General features: G+C 59.0%; 1 protein-coding gene across 1 annotated transcript; it reads left to right on the forward strand.

The window, feature by feature from the left end:
* The first annotated feature begins 11,491 nt into the window (after nucleotides 1-11,491).
* Nucleotides 11,492-16,439, forward strand: LOC306804178 (rac GTPase-activating protein 1-like). The gene is made up of 16 exons (XM_079310453.1): nucleotides 11,492-11,707; nucleotides 11,817-12,019; nucleotides 12,103-12,239; nucleotides 12,445-12,523; nucleotides 12,706-12,759; nucleotides 13,385-13,462; nucleotides 13,809-13,923; nucleotides 14,142-14,332; nucleotides 14,555-14,716; nucleotides 14,863-14,958; nucleotides 15,031-15,232; nucleotides 15,310-15,415; nucleotides 15,549-15,681; nucleotides 15,756-15,858; nucleotides 15,965-16,082; nucleotides 16,157-16,439. The coding sequence occupies exons 1-16, from the start codon at nucleotides 11,626-11,628 to the stop codon at nucleotides 16,206-16,208; spliced, it is 1,911 nt and encodes a 636-aa protein (XP_079166579.1). The 5' UTR covers nucleotides 11,492-11,625; the 3' UTR covers nucleotides 16,209-16,439.
* The last annotated feature ends 597 nt before the right edge of the window (nucleotides 16,440-17,036 follow it).

A 17,036-nucleotide genomic window follows, 5' to 3' on the forward strand; every position in this document is an offset into this window, starting at 1 on the left:
GCTGCTATTACCTGCCAGCCCTGCTATTACACACACCATCACTCAGTGCGTGGCTGCGGCCGCCACGCCAGCCCCTTGGTGGTGCCTTGCACTGTGCTGGCCGGGAAAACCACTGCAAACAGATATAATTACACAGACAGTGCCCACCAGGAGTGTTTTTCAGCTGAAGCTCCACTACCTGTGCTGCTGACTATGCATTGCACTGATGCTGTTCAGTGCTGCCTGATTTTTCCTCTAGGTCTTGTGTCCCCAGCCCCACAACAGCACTGTGCAAACCCCATTGCACATATCTGCCCCCCCACAGTGCCTTCTCCACCTTCTGCAACCAGGTTGGCCCCACACAGCCTGGCTGAGCCAGGAAGGAGGCAGCTCCTGCCATCCTGGAGTGGGGAGCTGGCCTTCACCACCCGCAGGTGATGCCCTTGGGACGCACCGTGCTGTGACCATGAGAGCCCACCGCAGCCTGACTCATTCTGGGAGGATTAGTCCCTGATCCCCCCCTGCCCGGACCCAGGGAGGGCAGCTCTAGGAAGCGAGGAAGTGAAATCAGGGAGATTAACCCTGCTCCCCAGTGGGATGGAAAATGGAGGCACATCTGCTCATCCGAATGGAAGGAACAGCCGCACTATGGGGGAGCAGATAAAAATAGGTTGACATTTACCTGGCAGCCCCAAGCAGGGTGGGTGGAGGGCACCATGACCAGCCTGTGTCCACAGAGGGATGCAGGCATCCACTCGAGTGCCAAGCACTCATCCCCTGCTCTGCTGCTCAGGCTGCAGAGACAGTGTGAGGCATGCAGCAGCGTGGCTGTGTGACGGCAGGACGGTGTCCCAGGGCAGCACCAGTGATGGGGAGTCCTGCCAAGGCAGGGATGTCTTCTGGGCCCACACAAGCATGGATGCTGGGGCAGTGGCACAGCAAGTGTGTGTGAAAGTGGTTTGGTGTATTCAGGGCTGCCTGTGCATGGAGGTGGGCAGCCAGGTGGCTGGCAGTGAGGTGAGAAGCTGTGGCATGGGAAGGGTAGTGAGCTCAGATTGGTGCCTGAGTCGGTTGGGGTACTATTGCTCCTAGGAGGGAGGTAGAGAGAAGAGCAGGCAGAGCTGAGATCTGCAGTAGAGGTGCTCAGGTAGATGCTCACAGATGTCAAAAGAAAACTTTTACCTGGGCATGTTTCCCTGCAACCAGCGGAAATAAACCTCATCACCTACCCAAAGTCCTGCAGTCTGGGCTGCCAAGAGGGGCTGATGGCACTCTCTGCTCTGCTAAGAAGCCAGAGGATGCTACAGGAGCTATTATCACCTCTGCACTTGCCTGTAGCAGCCCTGCTTTCCCATGCACAGACCAGATCTGGGCATCCTCCTACAACGGCTTTAACAAGCTTTTCCTTGGGATGACACTTGCCTCTTCACAGCCATCTCCATGCAGCAGGGGCCAGCCACCCCACAGTCATAGAGGTCAGGATGCCTCCTCCAGTATTGCCAGCTTGGCATCACACCTCTGACAGGCACTCACCTTGATGTGTGCCCAGAGGCTCAGAGTGCCTGCCCAAGTCAAGGCACAGCATCATCCAGCCCAGCCACAGGGAGTCCAAGCCGAGGCACCAAGAAGGCAGCACATGGGTGGGAAGGGTTAACTGCTGTGAGAGCACAGCCTCCCCTTCCTCCCCCTGCACTGTGTTTTACAGGCCGGAGCTATTACCAGGAAATGTTCCCATCAGCACCATTGATCCCCTTGTTTACAGCCCAGTAATCCTCCACTGTTGACTCAGGAGCAAAAAGGGAAGAAGGGAGGGGATGGCTCCCACTTGGGCATTGCCTCTGCCCTGCATGCATCCCACCCAAATCCGCCTGATGCACTGGGGTGACCCTGCCACACCTGGCTGGGCACTGGAGTCCCTGCAGCCAGTGGGAAGGCTGTGGAGGGTGACACAGTGGCAGGAGCCCGACTGTGAGAGCAGCCATGGCCCTGCAAGGGCTGGCTGACACAGGTCCCCCCGGCCAGCACTGTCCTCCTGGCACACAGCTGTGCCCCCCACTCACTGCCTGACACCTGGTGGAAGAGCCCCGTGTGACAACCCCACTTTGTCCTCATTAGGGTGATGAGCAGAGGCGTCATGCTAGATTAGAGACCCTCCCAACTCACAGCTCTGCATATGCCGAGCTGGGGCAGCTGCCAGCTGGGACAGCCAGTGGCAGTGGGCATTCACACACTGCCCGGGGAGGCTGCAGTCCACAAGGCTGCCCACCAGGCAGCAGGGCTGGCAGGTGTCTTGGTGTGGTGTGCTGGCCTTGCACAGTCCTGCCTGCTTCTCCCCCTGTGTGTCAGCTCTCCCCAGTCCAGGAGGGCTCAGAGCACTAGGCCAGGGCTGTAGCTCTCCCTCACCCTTGGACCAACAGAGATCCCACAAACCTGTGCTGAGCATCTGAGTCCAGAGCACTAGTGCAGTCTTCTGTGAGCTTTTTACTTCTTCTGGCTCTGATAATACCAGGGGCTCAGCCACCTCCCTGTGCCCATGTCCCAGGCACTTCCCCATGCTGACTAGAAGGGCAGGATTGTGCCTTCCTCTGCTCACTTGCACTACTGCCTGGATTCAACCCATCTCCTGATACCTGCTCTGCTAGGATGGGATATGTTTGCTCCCTTTTAAAACCCTCCAGGCCCGGATTTACCTTCCCTCCCTCTGCAAGCCCTCAGGAGCCTGGCTTTCCCCCAGAGCCCAAGGTAGAGGTAAGGAGCCAGGCTTCCCAGTACAAGGCTGCAGGTCACAGCCTGCCTCTGCTGGGGCTGATCCAATCTGGGCAAATCCCAAGGCTGGGCCCCCAGACTAGCCTTTCTCTGTGCCTCCCAGCCCAGCTTCACAGCACAAGCACTGCCACAGCTCCCCCCAGCTCAGCCCAGTGCACTCCAGCTCTGCATGAGGCTCTGCCCCAGCCCTAAAAAACCCGAGGCCTTACAACCACCAAAACTGGTGGCTGACATCTGTCCCCTTCCCTGACCCTTGGTCACTGGGGACTAGGATCTCCTTATCAGCACCACAGCAGTGCACTAGGCTGTGGATGCCAGCCCAGGGCCATGCCTAGCCCTCCTTGTCCCCTGAAATGTCCCCTGGCCACTCACTGTCTGGAAGTCGCTGCTGTTGCAGTCCTCCTTGGCGTATGTGCAGCGGACAAGCATCTCGCCCAGATCCAGCTGGTGGCCTGCACGCTCATAAAACTCCTCCAGGTCGAAGGGACGGCTCTTCTCCTCCTCATTCACAGCCAATGTCCCCAGCAGAGCCTCCAACCTGCTCCTCTCGGGGCTTTCCGGCACCAGGGGCCGGCCAGCACTGTCCAGGATCCCCAGCATCTCCCCTGCCCAGTACAGATCGTGGCTGGAGAGCTGGGAGAAGCGAGCAGGGTTGAAGTTGCAGATGGTAACGGCGGGGAAGATCTTGTTGTGCTCCGTCTCCTCCTCCAGCTGGGTGCTGTGGGGGTACTGGAAGTACAAGCCCACACACTTGGCATAGGCATGGATGAGGAGGGCCAGAGAGCCCAGGAAGGCCAGCAGCCACAGCAAGTTGCGGAGGGTGTAGCGGCGGTGCCGGAAGATGTGATGGATGCCGTGCAGGGTGGTACGGCTGGCAAACTCCTCCAGGCTGAGGGGACTCTGCCGTGGGGCCGGGACACTGCGGGCTGGGTGCCCTTCAGCGCGCTCCCCCGCAGGAGGGGCTGCAGACGGCCAGGGGGAACCCCAGGTGCGAGGGGGAGACCTCTGAGCTTCCTCCAGCCACATGCTGCCGGCCGGCTCTGCCTCTCCCCGCCGAGTCCCAGGTGCCGGGAGAGGTTTGAGGGGTGGGTGAGGTGCCAGCACCGGCCGGGCTGTGCGGTGAGCGATGCGCAGCGGAGCGGGGCGGGACCGGGGCGGCTGTGCGCCCGCACCCTGCCCCGAGCGGGAAGCTCGCTGAGTGCCGGCATCACACAGCTACTTAGCGATCACCACATCCTGCAGGAGCTGGAGCCAGAGCCTGACATATCCTGGAAAGCTCAGGGCACTCTCACTGCCTGTCCCCCGGGGTTGTGGGCAATTACTTGGATTCCTGCTCACTTCCATGCTCTCTGTGCACTTAGTGTGGGCTCCCCAGGGAGGGGGAGACAGGCAAATTCCTCATTTTCCCCTGCCAGGACATTCAGATGCCACCTAGGCAGGGCTGCATGGCCCTGGGCTCAGGAGAGATTGGGGATCAACCCGTGTTTGGCCATGGAGATGCGGGGGAGCCCCAAGCTCTGCACCAGCGTTGCAGAAGCACAGCTCTGGAGCACAGCTCATCAGGCTGGCCAAGGAGTCAAGATGTCAGGTGTCACTCTTGCCACAGCTCCTGCACTCTTGGACTCAAACATCTCCTCTGGGATCCCCAAAAGCTGCAAGGGGTCAGATTGTCATAAGCACAGGGAAGAGTGAGGGGTGGCAGAGCACATGGGGGACAGTGACACAGACCTCAGGGGAGTGCCAGGTGCTGGCACTGCCTACATGCCACCACAGGGATGATGCCGGGCTCTCTAGTATGGTGCTGCCCCGAGGCCAGGACATCTGACATGGTGGAGGAGCCAGCACCACTCACATCCCTCAACTTCACACTGCACAGGAAGATGCAAAACCTTTTATGAGGCCAGTGTTGAAGATGAAAGAAACAGTTGCTTGTGAGTGGTAAGAAGCACTTGTGTACACGAGAGCTTGTGTCCCTTTCTGAACAATCTCAGTTGGTCTAGTAAAAGATTCTGCTTTTTCTTTCCAGGCTCACCACTCATGAATGTGTCTGAGCAGGTCCCACAGCAGCAGCTTGCTGACAGTGGAAGCAGAGCAGAGGCACAGAGCAGAGCTGTGGCTGTGAAGCCAGGGAGGGCACACAAGCTGGGATAGCAGGCTGTGCTCTCCAGCCTCCCAGGAGAGATGATGGGGAAATGAGAGCTAGGAATGCTCAGGCACAGGGAAGAGGTGTTTCCCAGGCCCAGTGGGGAACAAGAGGACTGGGCTCCCTCCTGCAGAGTTCTGCCCTTGCTGGGCACCCAGAGGGCCTCAGAGTGCAGCAAAAGGCACAGCAAGGCTCTGGTGGTGTCTGTAGCCAGGGGCTGGCGACACTGGCCCTGCCCAGCTGTGCTCCCCTGGCCTGTGCTCCCCAGCACAGCTTTAAATCCATTAGCTTTGCATAATTAGATTTTTCTCAATTACCAGATTATGATAATTAACAGCTCATTTGTAGGAGGCAGTGCCTAATCCCGGCATCACGCCTGGCTTGATGCCAGCCTGGCTCTTGGCTGCTGGTGCTGGGACAGTGGGCAGCAAAGCAAACACCAGGACAGAGGAGCCTCAAGAATGCTCCCAGGACCCCCCCAAAACCTCTCAACCACTGCTAACCTAGATCTCCCCTTCACGGTCTGGCCAACACAGCCTGCATGGACAGGTTGGTCTGCAAAAACAAGGAGAATGAGAGCCCAGGGAAGAACAGCATCCTCTGGCAAAGGGAGCCAGCAGGGTTTTAGAAATGGCTCAGTCACCCACATGGCTCCAAAGATTCAGAAAACATCCTGCAATGCCTCTTCCTACAAACAGCCACCAAGGCAAAAAACATGGGAGAGGTTAGCATTGTGGGTTGGGCTGGCACGGCTGCAGTCATTAGGAGTCTCATTAATGAACTTTCCTAGTCAATAATGTTGTGATGAAGGACAGGAGAGCAGAGAGGCAGCTGCTGGTAAGGTACCAATCTTCATCACGGGAAGGCAGGGCAGTTCAGGCAATTACTGCCCATCAACAGAGCTTCATCCCGGGTAACATAATAGAGCAAATATTAAGAGAAAAATGCTTCTGAGGACCTCGAGGGCAAGGGAACAGGGAGCAATAAAGATATGCTTGGAGCTCACACAGAATAAATCTACCCAGTCCAGCTTCGTAGCATTTTTTGGGGTAAAATTGCTAAAATAAATTGATGGTGAAAAGACAAGAGGTATGAAATATTAGGCTTTTATTAAAGCATTTGATATAGCATCTCAAGGAGCTAATTCCAATTGTTGGGACAGAAATTCCCCACTTGGGCTGGGTGCAGCTGAGGAGGCAAGGGAGATAGGGCAGCCCTGGGCACAAGGGGAGCATGGTGGCATCCTGTGACACCAGTGATTGCACTGCCAGCAGGGCAGCCCCTCTTCTCCCACCCAGGTGAATGTGCTGCAGCCTCTGCAGCCCGAGGTGGCTGTGATAGGAGCACCAGTGTTGCATCTGGATAATCTGGATGGATCCATATGGGACAGTGCCCACAGTCAGCCCAGTGCCCCTATTGCGCTTGTTTGGGGCCACCATCTCCACACAACTGAGGCTGATTCAGGGCTCTCCTGCCCCTGCCATGGGCTCTGCTTGCAGAGCTCTAGCTGGGAGGAGGCACTGAGCATGGGTAGCAGTCATGCCCAGCCAGGCATGACTGGATGGGATGTCTCAAGCTGTTCCCATGCGTCGACTATGCGTGGCATTTCTGCTGCTCCGCCATGAGCATCTCTAGGCAGGGGATCTGGTCCTGCCTCTCCCCCCAGCATGGGCTGTAATTTCGGCTCATGCAGGCAATAAATCAGCCTGCTTGCCCTGAGGTGGCTATGTGGCCCCTGCTGCTCCAGCTCACATTTCCCAGCCTCAAATTACCCCAGGCTGCCAGAGAGTTGGATGATTTTGTGCCGCTCCTTCAAACACCCCCTGCTCTGTTTTTGTTGCCAGATTTTGCCTAAGCCCCTCGAGTGTCTGCGTGCCCAGGCACAGCATATTCCAGCACATGGTTCTGATGGGCAGCCCTTCTGGGGAGCAGAGCTGCAGCAGCCCTGACTGCTCAACATCATGGGGAGTCAGACAAGCCTCGGAAAGGCAGCTTCACTCAACCACAACAGCATTTGCTCCTCAACTACATCAGGGTCAGAGGTCCCCTGACAACTTTTGACATGTTTTTCTCAGTGGGGGAGCAGCCCAGAGCATGGTTTTTGCTGGAAACCACCTAGGGCTTTTCTTCTTTAAAACAGTTTTTCTCAATAGGGTTCCTTTGATGCTCACACTGGGAGCACCACATGCAGCAGTTACGCTCTCAGCTAGAGTCTCCTTTCCCCTCACTGACAAGTCCCTCTTCCTGTCCCCTTCAGCCCTTCCCCTGTCCCAGCAGTGCCAAGCAGACAAAGACTTGAGGGGCTGGAGGTGATGGCAAGTCTCTGATGCAAACAGCCCTGCCACAGGGGAGTGGGTGAGGGAATCCTTCTGCTGGTAGCACTCACAAAGTGTTGGGGATCATGATGCTGAGGGAAGCTCGTGGAGAAGGGGCTCACAATGGCACAGTTCACCCTGGTGTCAGGCCAGCCAAGATACCCCATAAGAAAAGCACTAAATCCATGAGACTACTCAGACAACCCAAGTCGGTGTGATGCACAAAGCACAGCGATTCAGGGGCCAAGCAGAGAGATCTGTGTTTATGCAGCATCAGCAGATTTCCTCACAGCCCCCACTTTTGGGGCAACAGGGGAAGCTATTAAATGAGGCACATCCACAGTGGTCCCAGCAGGATCCTCTCCCCTGCATGTTATCTCCTGTGTCCCTGCAGCCTGGCTTCCTCTCACACCAGCCTCTTTCCAGCTCCTTGCACTGGTGCTAATCCCCTAATCTGTGCAAAGCAATAATTTTCTGCATGGCACAGCAGCTGCTTTCAGATCTGCCTCCCTCCTCCTCCAACAGCCAGTTCTGTTATCAGCAGCAGGTATCAGGTGAGCCAGGCACCATCTACTTCTGATAAACCGTGTTTTATTTTGCCCTATTTCCATTTATCTCCAAGCTTGTAATTATCCCTCATCTCACAAGGCACTGTGCTGCCTTGCGTGGCGAGGCGCGGAGGCGACGCGTGCTTTTCCGGGCAGCCCTGAACCAGAGCCTCCTGCCTGCGGGGTGCAAGGGCCCAGTGGGGTGATACAGGGGGATGGGTCCTGCCCACCACGCTGGCTGCAGAGCTCTGCTTCCCTCTCTCCACACCCGAGCCGCGTTCCCTTTAATCTCGCACAGCGGTGGAGATGGATTTTCTCCCTGTGAGCCAGATGTGTTGCACGGAGCATAAACACCCGCGACAGTTGTTGTGCTCCTCAGTGTGAAGGCATCAGATGTCTGCATTAAAACAAAGCTCTCCACTTAATTACTCAGGCTGATAATTCAGCGCGTGGAGGCGGCTCTGGCTGAGAGCAGAGGGCTGGATCACAGCTGGGACTGGAGAGCCTTGGAGTGCACATTAATCCCGGCTCTCGCAGCCCTGATTAACGGTGCTGGAAAGCTGCCCACCCCATTCATTCCCAGGGGAAGGGTCTGTTACTGCCCCACCAGAGTGGGCCCAGAGTGGTGCCCAAGAGGCCCTGCTGACCCCTTGCTGGGCCGAGACACTGCCTTCCCAGTATGAGGTGTGATGTACCATTGCCCTGAAGGTCCTGTGCTGCCCTGGGAACACCCACCCACTGCATCTGAAGGCCGAAGGAGCTGGGTCCAGACACTGAAGTTCAGGTAGGACCCAAGGATCACCTCATGCAGGGACCTGCTGCCAGAGCACAGCTGGAGAGAGCTGGAGACAGACCACAGCTGGTCTTAGAGTAAGACCGCTCAAGGCTTTCTCTTTGGGGCCAAGGCTGCTTGCTCCTGCTAAACTGAATTTCTCCTTCTAGGAGCAGCAAACACCTTCTGCAAGTTATCTTTGCTCCTCGCAATGATCACCAGGACCTAGGGGGACTCCTGGGAAAGTCCCTCACTCTGCCATGTGCCCTTGGCCCATGAGCACCCACCTGGCTCTGCCAGTCTGTCTGGATGTGATGCTCCCTTGGACCTCTCTCCCTCCTGCCTATTCCCCAACCCAGAGCCTCCCTCCTTTCTTCTCATCATCCCTCTCTCTCAGTGCCTCAGCATCCCTGGAACCAGGGCATCCCTCTCCCAGCAGAGCCCCAGTCACAGAGCACCCAGTAGATCTGCCTGTGGGGTCCTGTCTGTCCAGGGAGACTGATTTCTTCCAGCCCAGCTCCAGCCCTCTTATCTCTCCTCCCCGGTCTGCACACTTTGCTCGGTGGCTGTGGTGAGTGGGAGCGACAGACTGCATCCTGCCTGGGCTGAGCACCCACACTAGTGCTGGGCACGCAGGACAGAGGAGCCCAAAACAGGCAGCAGGCAGCAGGCAGCTGCAGGCAGCATATCCCAGTGGGACCTCAAGAGTTAAATTGTCATGTATTCAGGGCCATGCGCTGGCCAGGAATTACACTTTTATCGGCATGCGGTGCTGCCGCCACTTGAATTGGGACTGGGAACTCTATTTCCGAGCTCACCCAAATTATTCTCGAAGAGATAAAGCGCGGTGCAGAGCAGCGCCGGCGCTTCATTAACATTCCCCAGCCCATTCAGCTTTAAACGAAGATTGCCTGCCTCGGAAAATGATAAAATTGAACATGTGAAGCAGGGCATTATGTTCCATCAGCCGATATTATTTCCCACGCAGGGGCCGAGTGGAGACACAAACAGCTATTTATGCAGTACCTGGCCAAGCCAGGGTGGCTTGGGAGGGGGGAGCAGGCAGCAGCGGGGAAACAGGATGGGTGGCAAGTGCCCCCCACCCATCCCTGGGCATAGGAGGGGCTGCCTGCATGTTGCCAGGGCCACACTGTCCTCCTTGGGGTTGCCAGGCTTGTGCCTAGTGGGCAAGATGGGTCCAGGACCACATACCTGCTCCATGCATTGGGTGTGGAAAGGGATTCAGGGGTGTGTGTGTATTCCCATGGGCAGCATTGGCAAGGCTGGGGCATCTCCATCTGCTGCCCTGCTCCAGGAATGCATGTCCCCTGCTAGGGCTGACCAAGTAGGGTGCTGGCTCCATATGCAGGATGGGGTCCACCCTCTGTGGATGGGTGCTGGGTCAGTGTGACTGAGGAGCATCCACAGAGAGGGAGCACATGCCCCCCCAGAGGCAGGCAGGGAGGGTTGAGTGGGCAGGGAGGGCTGAGCAGGCAGGCCCCCGGGGCTGCAATTGAATTTTGCTTGGCCATGCTGAGCCTATCGATCCAGTAGTAATTAAAGTCGCTCCAAAACCTGACTCATATTCAACCTTGGGAGGAAGGAGCTTCGCTGAGAAACACCCTCTGTTCCCCATGGTCTGACACAAGATGGAGCAAAGCCTTGCCAGGGTGCTTCCAGCCTGTCACAGCCCCTGATGACTCTGTCCCAAAGGGGGAGCATGCCTTGGCACTATCTGGGGCCCAGGCAGCAGCACCCATCAGGCAGCATCCCAGCCAGTGTCCCTGGTACCACACAACCTTGGTTGCAATTGCTGATTAGGTTCAGCCCTTGGAGTGACACAAACCTTATAGCTATTTTATGGATCCTGGCTATTTTGTCACCAAGTGCCTGAGACACATCTCTGGCATGCAGTAGTACTCTCCCATACCTTTTTCTTGTCACTGTCTAGGGTCTGATTGGGCGACTGGCACAGCGAGGGGAGCCAAGAGTCACCAAGGTGTTGGGATAGACCCGGTGCTGTGTGTCCATAGGGTGCAAAACCTCTTCTCCAGGTCAGTGTCAGCCGAGGAGGTGTGAAGGCCCGCGAGGATTCTGCGAGCTGTTCGTGCATATTTTTATATGTGTGTGTGTATGTCTGTGTGTGCAGGGACTTGCACGCCCAGCCCTGCCGCCAGCCCCGCTGCTATTCCCGGTATTTGTAGCAGGTCGGGACAGGCACCGGGGAGAGGGAGCTGCCTTTCGCCGGCGCCCCCCGCACCCTGCCCGGACCCTCCCGAGGGAAGGCAGGGCCGCCAGGGCCCGGGCTGCGGCAAGGAGGGGGTCCGGGGCCGGGGGCAGCCCCGGGAACCCTCCGGGCAAGGGACCCGGGGGCAGAGTACGGGCAACGCGGGCAGCGGCGGGGCTTTGCGGCGGGAAGGTGGCTCCATCTGCAGGACACGGACCAGGCGGGAGAGCCGGTGCGGGGCATCCCCGCCGCCCCCGCCCGGTACGCGGGACAGCGCTGGGGACAGCGGACAAGGACATCGGCTCCTCCAGCCCCTCCCGCGCCGTTCCCGGGATGCGGCCGTGGGAAAGCGGTGCCCCTGCAGCACCCCTGCACCCGCAGCGCCTCCTGCGCCCGGTGGTGCTCCCGATGCCCCCTCACGCCCTGAGCACCCCGCACCCACTGCCCCTGCACCCCTTAAGCGCTCTCATCGGGTACACCAAGTGCCTGGGCATCCCTCGTCCCCAAAGGCACCCTTCACCCTTCTCCGCATCCTTGCAGCCAGTGCTGCCACCCGCATCCCGGGGCATCCCACGCCCTGGGATCCCGGCAATACTCCACCGCCCTGGGATCCCGGCAATGCTCCAGCGCCGGGCCGGCGGGTCGGACCCCGGTGGCGGCGGGAGGCGGAGGCGGGGCCGGGACGGGCTCCACCCCGGCCCCCGGCCCACATAGGCCGGCCGGGAGGGCCCCTCGCCCCCGAGCCTGCGCCGTCCCGGGGCCCTACGGAGCGTCCCGGCGGTCGGAGGAAAGCGTGGGGCAGGAGCTGCGGGCGGGTACGTGGGAAGGGGGTGTCTGGCTGCGGGGGCCCGGCCCAAACCGTCCCGGACGGCGGGATGCTGCGGCAGCGTTGCGGGCGGCTCCTGGTCCGGCTGGAGCGGGGGCTGCAGCTCCTGGAGCTCAGCAATGTGGAGGAAGGTGGGTGTGTGTAACCCTTCGGCATCCTCGCCTCTGCCGCCGGCATGGTCCGGGGAAGCGGGAGGCTGGCCCCCCGTCCCGGCTGAGCACCCGCTGCTGTTTTCCCCAGACTACATCCGGACAGTTCGGTGCTTTGAGGCGATGCGCCAGAGATACTGCAGGCTGGAGCAGGATGGGCGTCGTGCCCGCGAGCAGCTGGCCCGTGTGGAGGCCGAGCGGGCAGCACTGGAGGTGAAGCTCAAGCACGCCCGAAACCAAGTGGAGGTGGAGATGAAGAAGCGGCACCGGGCAGAGGCTGAGCTGGAGAAGCAGGTCGGGGGCTGGCCGCAGGGGTACCTTGTGGGGCTGGCTGCGGGGCACTCAACCTGCTCACCACCACCCTGTTCCACTTGCAGGAGCGCAAACTGCAGCTAGTTCTTGAGTTGCTGATGCGGGAACCGTGGGGCAGCGAGGCACTGAGCAGGGAGCAGTGCTCTGTTCTCAGCAGCCTGGCTGGCTGGCGCCTTGGGGCAGCCTTGGCACCCATCAGGAGGTGAGCAGGGGTGGTGTTCCTCACCCCAACCCTCGGGCAGCCCTGGGGGTGGGGTCGGCTGTGCCCCTCTCCCCATCACCTGGGGCTGGGCTGAGCAAGGAGGTGCTTGGGCTCTGCAGAAGCATCAGCTGTGAGCTCCCAAGAGTAGCTGCACAAGTAGGTGCTGGCTGAGGGGGAAATTGCTCCAGCTGAGCTCACTCTGCAGGTCATCTGCAGCAGAAGAGTCGTGCCAGTCCCTCCTGTCCCACTCGGATATCAGCTATGACCGCACTGAGGATGACATGGTAAGAAGTGTTCTGCTCTGAGTCTCAGGGTTTACCCCAATAATGAGCAGGTAGTTTTGCCCCACTTCTGCAGTGGCCCCTTTATATATCTGTGGTAAGGGGTGGGCTGCTATCACAGCTGGACATAAATGTTGGGGATGCCCCTGGCCTGATGTAGCCTCAGATTCCCTGCTGCCTTTCAGGATGTTGATATGATGGTGGTGCAGACCCTGAAGCGCAAAGTTCCCGACAGGCAGGTATGAGGAAATGCTGGGATGTGGCAGTTTTGGGGGCTGGTGTTGAGGCAGTCTGTGCCCCTCTGTGGCTGAGGATCCCCCAACTCTGATCACACTCCTTCAATGTGCCCTTTGGGTCCCTTTGCCCACACAGGTCCCAGTGTGCATCCCAGGCTGGGGTGCTGGCTCTGTGCCATGCAAGGTGAGGGCTCCCAGATACTTCTCCATCCCAGTACAGGAGGCTGCAAGGAGCCTGGAAGGGAATTTAATTTATTGATGCTGGGCTGGGAGCATCGTCTCTCGGCAAACCTCCCACGATCAATAGAAACTCCATTACGCTCCACCGTGGCCCAGCTGGGCTCCTCAATAATTCATCACCATGTGTGGGCATCCCACACCCCGCTCTGCTTGCACCTCTGCATTGCAGGCCTGACCTGGCTTCCCCCAGCCCCAGGGGCTGGCTCTGACCCAGTGGGGAAGCCTGGGTCCCCATGATTCCTGATGTGAGGCAGGCAGAGCTGGAGGAGTAGGGTGAGACGGGGGCATTTTGTTGGGCTGAGGTCACTTGGCTTGGGTACTCTGGGATGTGGGGAAAAGTCAGGGAGGGAAGTCTCTTCCTGCTCTTCACGCTGTCTTCTGTTTCCAGCGTGTGTCCCTGGCCCCTCAGGTTGGCCCTGTGATGATGGCAAAGCGGCACCGTTCTTCTGTGGTACCCCATAATGCTGTGAGTAGAGACCCCAGCGTGCCCTGGGCAGGGATGGGGTGCATGGGTTTTCCCAGTGCCAGAAGGCAATGCTGCAGCCCTCACTCCTGTGGATGCTGTGAGAACAGTGCTCAGCTGTCTCCTGTGGGTGCCTGTGTCCTTCAGCCTGTATCACCTTGGTCCCCAGCATCCCTGGCTATGCCAGATCACTGCCCTGAAGCCTGCATCCCCCTGTACCCATGGTGGTAGCATCCCTGGCTGTGCAGGACCACAGGGATGGCAATCAGGTGGCCCAGAGATCATGTGGGAGACGTTGGAGAACTGTGGGGCTGCAGTCACATATCTTACTGGTCTCCCATTTTGTCAGGTGAGTGTCCCCTCTATGCCCCCTCCTGCTGAAGTCCCAGACCCTGCTGAGAACCTCATGCCTGCTGTTCTAGTGCCTCAACGCCGCTCTCGCCAGGGACATCGTGTCTCCACACGTGCAGGTCACAGGAAGGGCTGAGAAGGGGGTTGAGGGGTGGTGTGGGGCTAGTCTCAAGGTGCTACTGTCACAAGGGAGGGGGGGAATCTGTTGGGGGATGCTTGTCCCTGCCATGGAGGTACCGGGGCCCTCTGGACATGCCGAATTCCACTGTCTCATGCAGAGACTCCCTGGGAGGTGGGAAGGCTCCAGATGATGAAGTGGCTTACCTTTCAGGTGTCCCTCCATGGCATCCTCCCTCTGCAGAGATAACCACGGTGTGGGGCACCAGTGAAGATCGAGGCTGCTGTACTGTGGGGCAGGACAGCCATGCTGAGGGCAGCTCAGTGGGACAACCAGCACCAGCCCCCTTCCCCTCCCCTCCACAGAGTCTCCCACCAGTCCAGCACAAGTTCACCTCCAAAACGGTGCGTGAGCCCAGCTCTCTTTCCCCTGGGGAGTTGGTCAGGTGAGAGAGTTATGAGATTGGGGGCCAGGCTGTCATTCATTTCCCAACCCCTTAGCTCTGCAAGGGGAATGGATAGAGACAGTGGGACCTGGCCGGGAGAAGATAAAGGATACCAGATAAAAGATAAAGGTATTGGATATCTGCAAGAAGGGGGGCCCCTGATCCCGTTCCCCCTCTCCAGATTATCCGCCCTGAGCCATGTCATGTGTGTGGCTCCCGCATCCGCTTTGGGAAGACTGCCATCAAGTGCTGCCTGTGCCAGCTGCTGCTGCACACCAAGTGCCGGGAGCAGTGCCCCAGCCTCTGCACACCCAAGCCTCACCACCACGCCTGGCCCCGCGAGGTGAGGGGGGCACAGCAGTGCTTGGGGGGACTCTCCATGTCCCCCTGAGGCTTCAGGGCTACTGGCCCTAGAATGCTGGGCCTCTGCCCACCCTGGCTGCAGGGCTGGGCGGTGGGAACAACGTATGTTGGCATTGTTCTCCCCAGGGTGTGCTGGCTGACTTTGCGCCCTCTACGCCGCCCCTGGTGCCCACACTGGTGGTGCAGTGTGTGACAGAGGTGGAGGCACGAGGCTTGACAGAGGTAGGGGCTAGGATGGTGCAGGTGGCAATGCTGTGGCTCCCACAGGGCTGAGCCCCTTTCCCTGTGCCCCAGACAGGGCTGTACCGGGTGCCAGGCGCGGAGCAGCTGGTGCGGGAGTGGAAGCGGAAGCTGCTGCGGGCCGGGGGTGCGCTGCCTGCCCTCAGCAGCGTGGCCGACATCCATGTGGTGTGTGGGGTGCTCAAGGACTTTCTGCGGGGGCTCAAGGAACCACTGGTCACCTTCAGCCTCCACCCTGCCTTCCTGAGGGCTGCTGGTGAGCAGGGGGTCCCAAGGTGAGGGAGGGAGAAGGGATTGCTTCTCCCCTAACAGTGCTCCCTGGCACTGCCACAGACATCCCCGATGATGCTGCCAGTGACACAGCCCTGCGCCATGTGGTGAGCAAGCTGCCCCCAGCCAACAGGGATACCCTGGCCTTCCTCATGCTGCACCTGCTCAGGTGAGTGGCTCATCTGTCACCATCTCCTGGCTCTCTGTCCCTCACCCAGGCTTTCTGCCCTAGAGCAGGGAAGCTGTGGATGAGGAGCCCCTGGACTGGACAGCATGCTCACACCCCCTGTCCCCCCTCACAGGGTGTCACACAGCCCTGACTGCAAGATGGATGTGCTCAACCTGTCCCGTGTGTTTGGCCCTACACTGGTGGGACACAGCTCAGCTAATCCCACACCACTTGCCATCATGGAGGATACGCCCCGGCAGTGCAAGGTGAGGGGTCCCTGAGGTGTGGGGTGTACCCTGGGCACTGCCAGTGTCCCCATCCTACAACTCTCACTGCCCAGGTGGTGGCTCGGCTCCTTTCGCTGCCACCTGACTTCTGGAGAGGCTTTGTGGAGACAGAGCAGGAGAACCTGGTGCCAGCGCCAGCCCCAAAACGTGAATGTGGTGAGCACAGGAGGTCCAGCCCCAACCCACCCTGGCCTTTGGCTTCTTTGAAGGGTCCTGGTTGTCCATGGCTGGGGGTGATAGCTGTCCCCACTCTGTCCTGCAGAATTGTTCTTCCAGCCCGTTGCCTCTCTGGAGCCCAAGGCAGGCCAGCTGAGCCCGGCTGGTACCTGCTGCCTCCCCAGCAGCCTGCGGAGCTGCGTGGGCACTGCCACCCGGCCCCCGTGAGTGTTGTTGGGTGTGGGTGGGGGCCCAGGGGAGCTCACTTTGTACCCCTGACTCATCTCTCCCCACGCAGGCAGGGGCTGGCCCCAAAGAAGGTGGGCCGGTTCTTCCCTTCTCCTGTGTAGCCTGCAGCAGTGGCTCCCTAGGGACAAGGAGCTGGAACTAGAGGAGGAGCAAAGACTGCAGGACCAGGCAGCTGCCTCTGGAGTGACAGGGCGAGCTCAAAGCTCTGCTCTGCTTCCCTGGGGACGGGGGAGCAGAGCTGGCTCTGTCTAGCTGTGGTGGCAGGGACGGTACCCTAGTGCTTGTACTTTGAATCAAGTTTAAAAGTTGTAATAAATGTTTGCAGCAAAACACACCTGGCTGTGGCTGCTGTATGACCTGCCCTGCTGCTGCCAGGGGTTGGGGCTCATTCGAGCCTGGCTGGGCAGCAGACAGGAGCTGAGCAATGTTCCACAGAACCTCTGCTTTGGGAAGGCAGGCAGAGCCCCCTCCCACCCAAGCTGAAGCCCTATTCTTCTGCTCTGGAGCCTCTGATGTGGGAGGCCCCTCTTGGAGCCCAGATGTTGGAAGTAATTGGAGCCGTTGCTGCTCAGGGCAGGACAACCTTAAAGTGTTTCCAGACTTCCTGGCACCTCAGTGGAGGCCTCTTTAACTCTTTCCTCCCTCCAGCCCGGGCAGTGCTAGTGGTGCACAAAGCCCAAGCAGGGCTGAGATGTACAGCTCTTTCCCTCCAAGAGGGGGAAGCAGAATCATGCTGTAATGGAGCAATGTCCCAGGAAGGGCTTGTCCCCCAGATAACTCTGTAGAAGGGGCAAGCAGTGCAGAGGGAATTTAGAGAAAAGATGCATTACACAACAGGGATAAGAACTGCCTCTATGCCCCATCGAGCAGCCAATAAACCTTTGTCCCTATTAAAAGCCAAACCAGATAGGACACATGAGAGAACTCAT

The sequence above is a fragment of the Erithacus rubecula genome, assembly GCF_903797595.1.
Source record: "Erithacus rubecula genome assembly, chromosome: 8".
NCBI lineage: Eukaryota > Metazoa > Chordata > Aves > Passeriformes > Muscicapidae > Erithacus > Erithacus rubecula.

Excerpts from the sequence above, each read along its gene's own strand:
- LOC306804178 (XM_079310453.1), top strand. The coding sequence starts at position 11,626 with ATGCTGCGGCAGCGTTGCGGGCGGCTCCTGGTCCGGCTGGAGCGGGGG. Across the intron at positions 11,708-11,816 it reads GCTCAGCAATGTGGAGGAAG|ACTACATCCGGACAGTTCGG; the intron begins GTGGGTGTGTGT and ends TGTTTTCCCCAG. Across the intron at positions 14,717-14,862 it reads ACCACGCCTGGCCCCGCGAG|GGTGTGCTGGCTGACTTTGC; the intron begins GTGAGGGGGGCA and ends TGTTCTCCCCAG.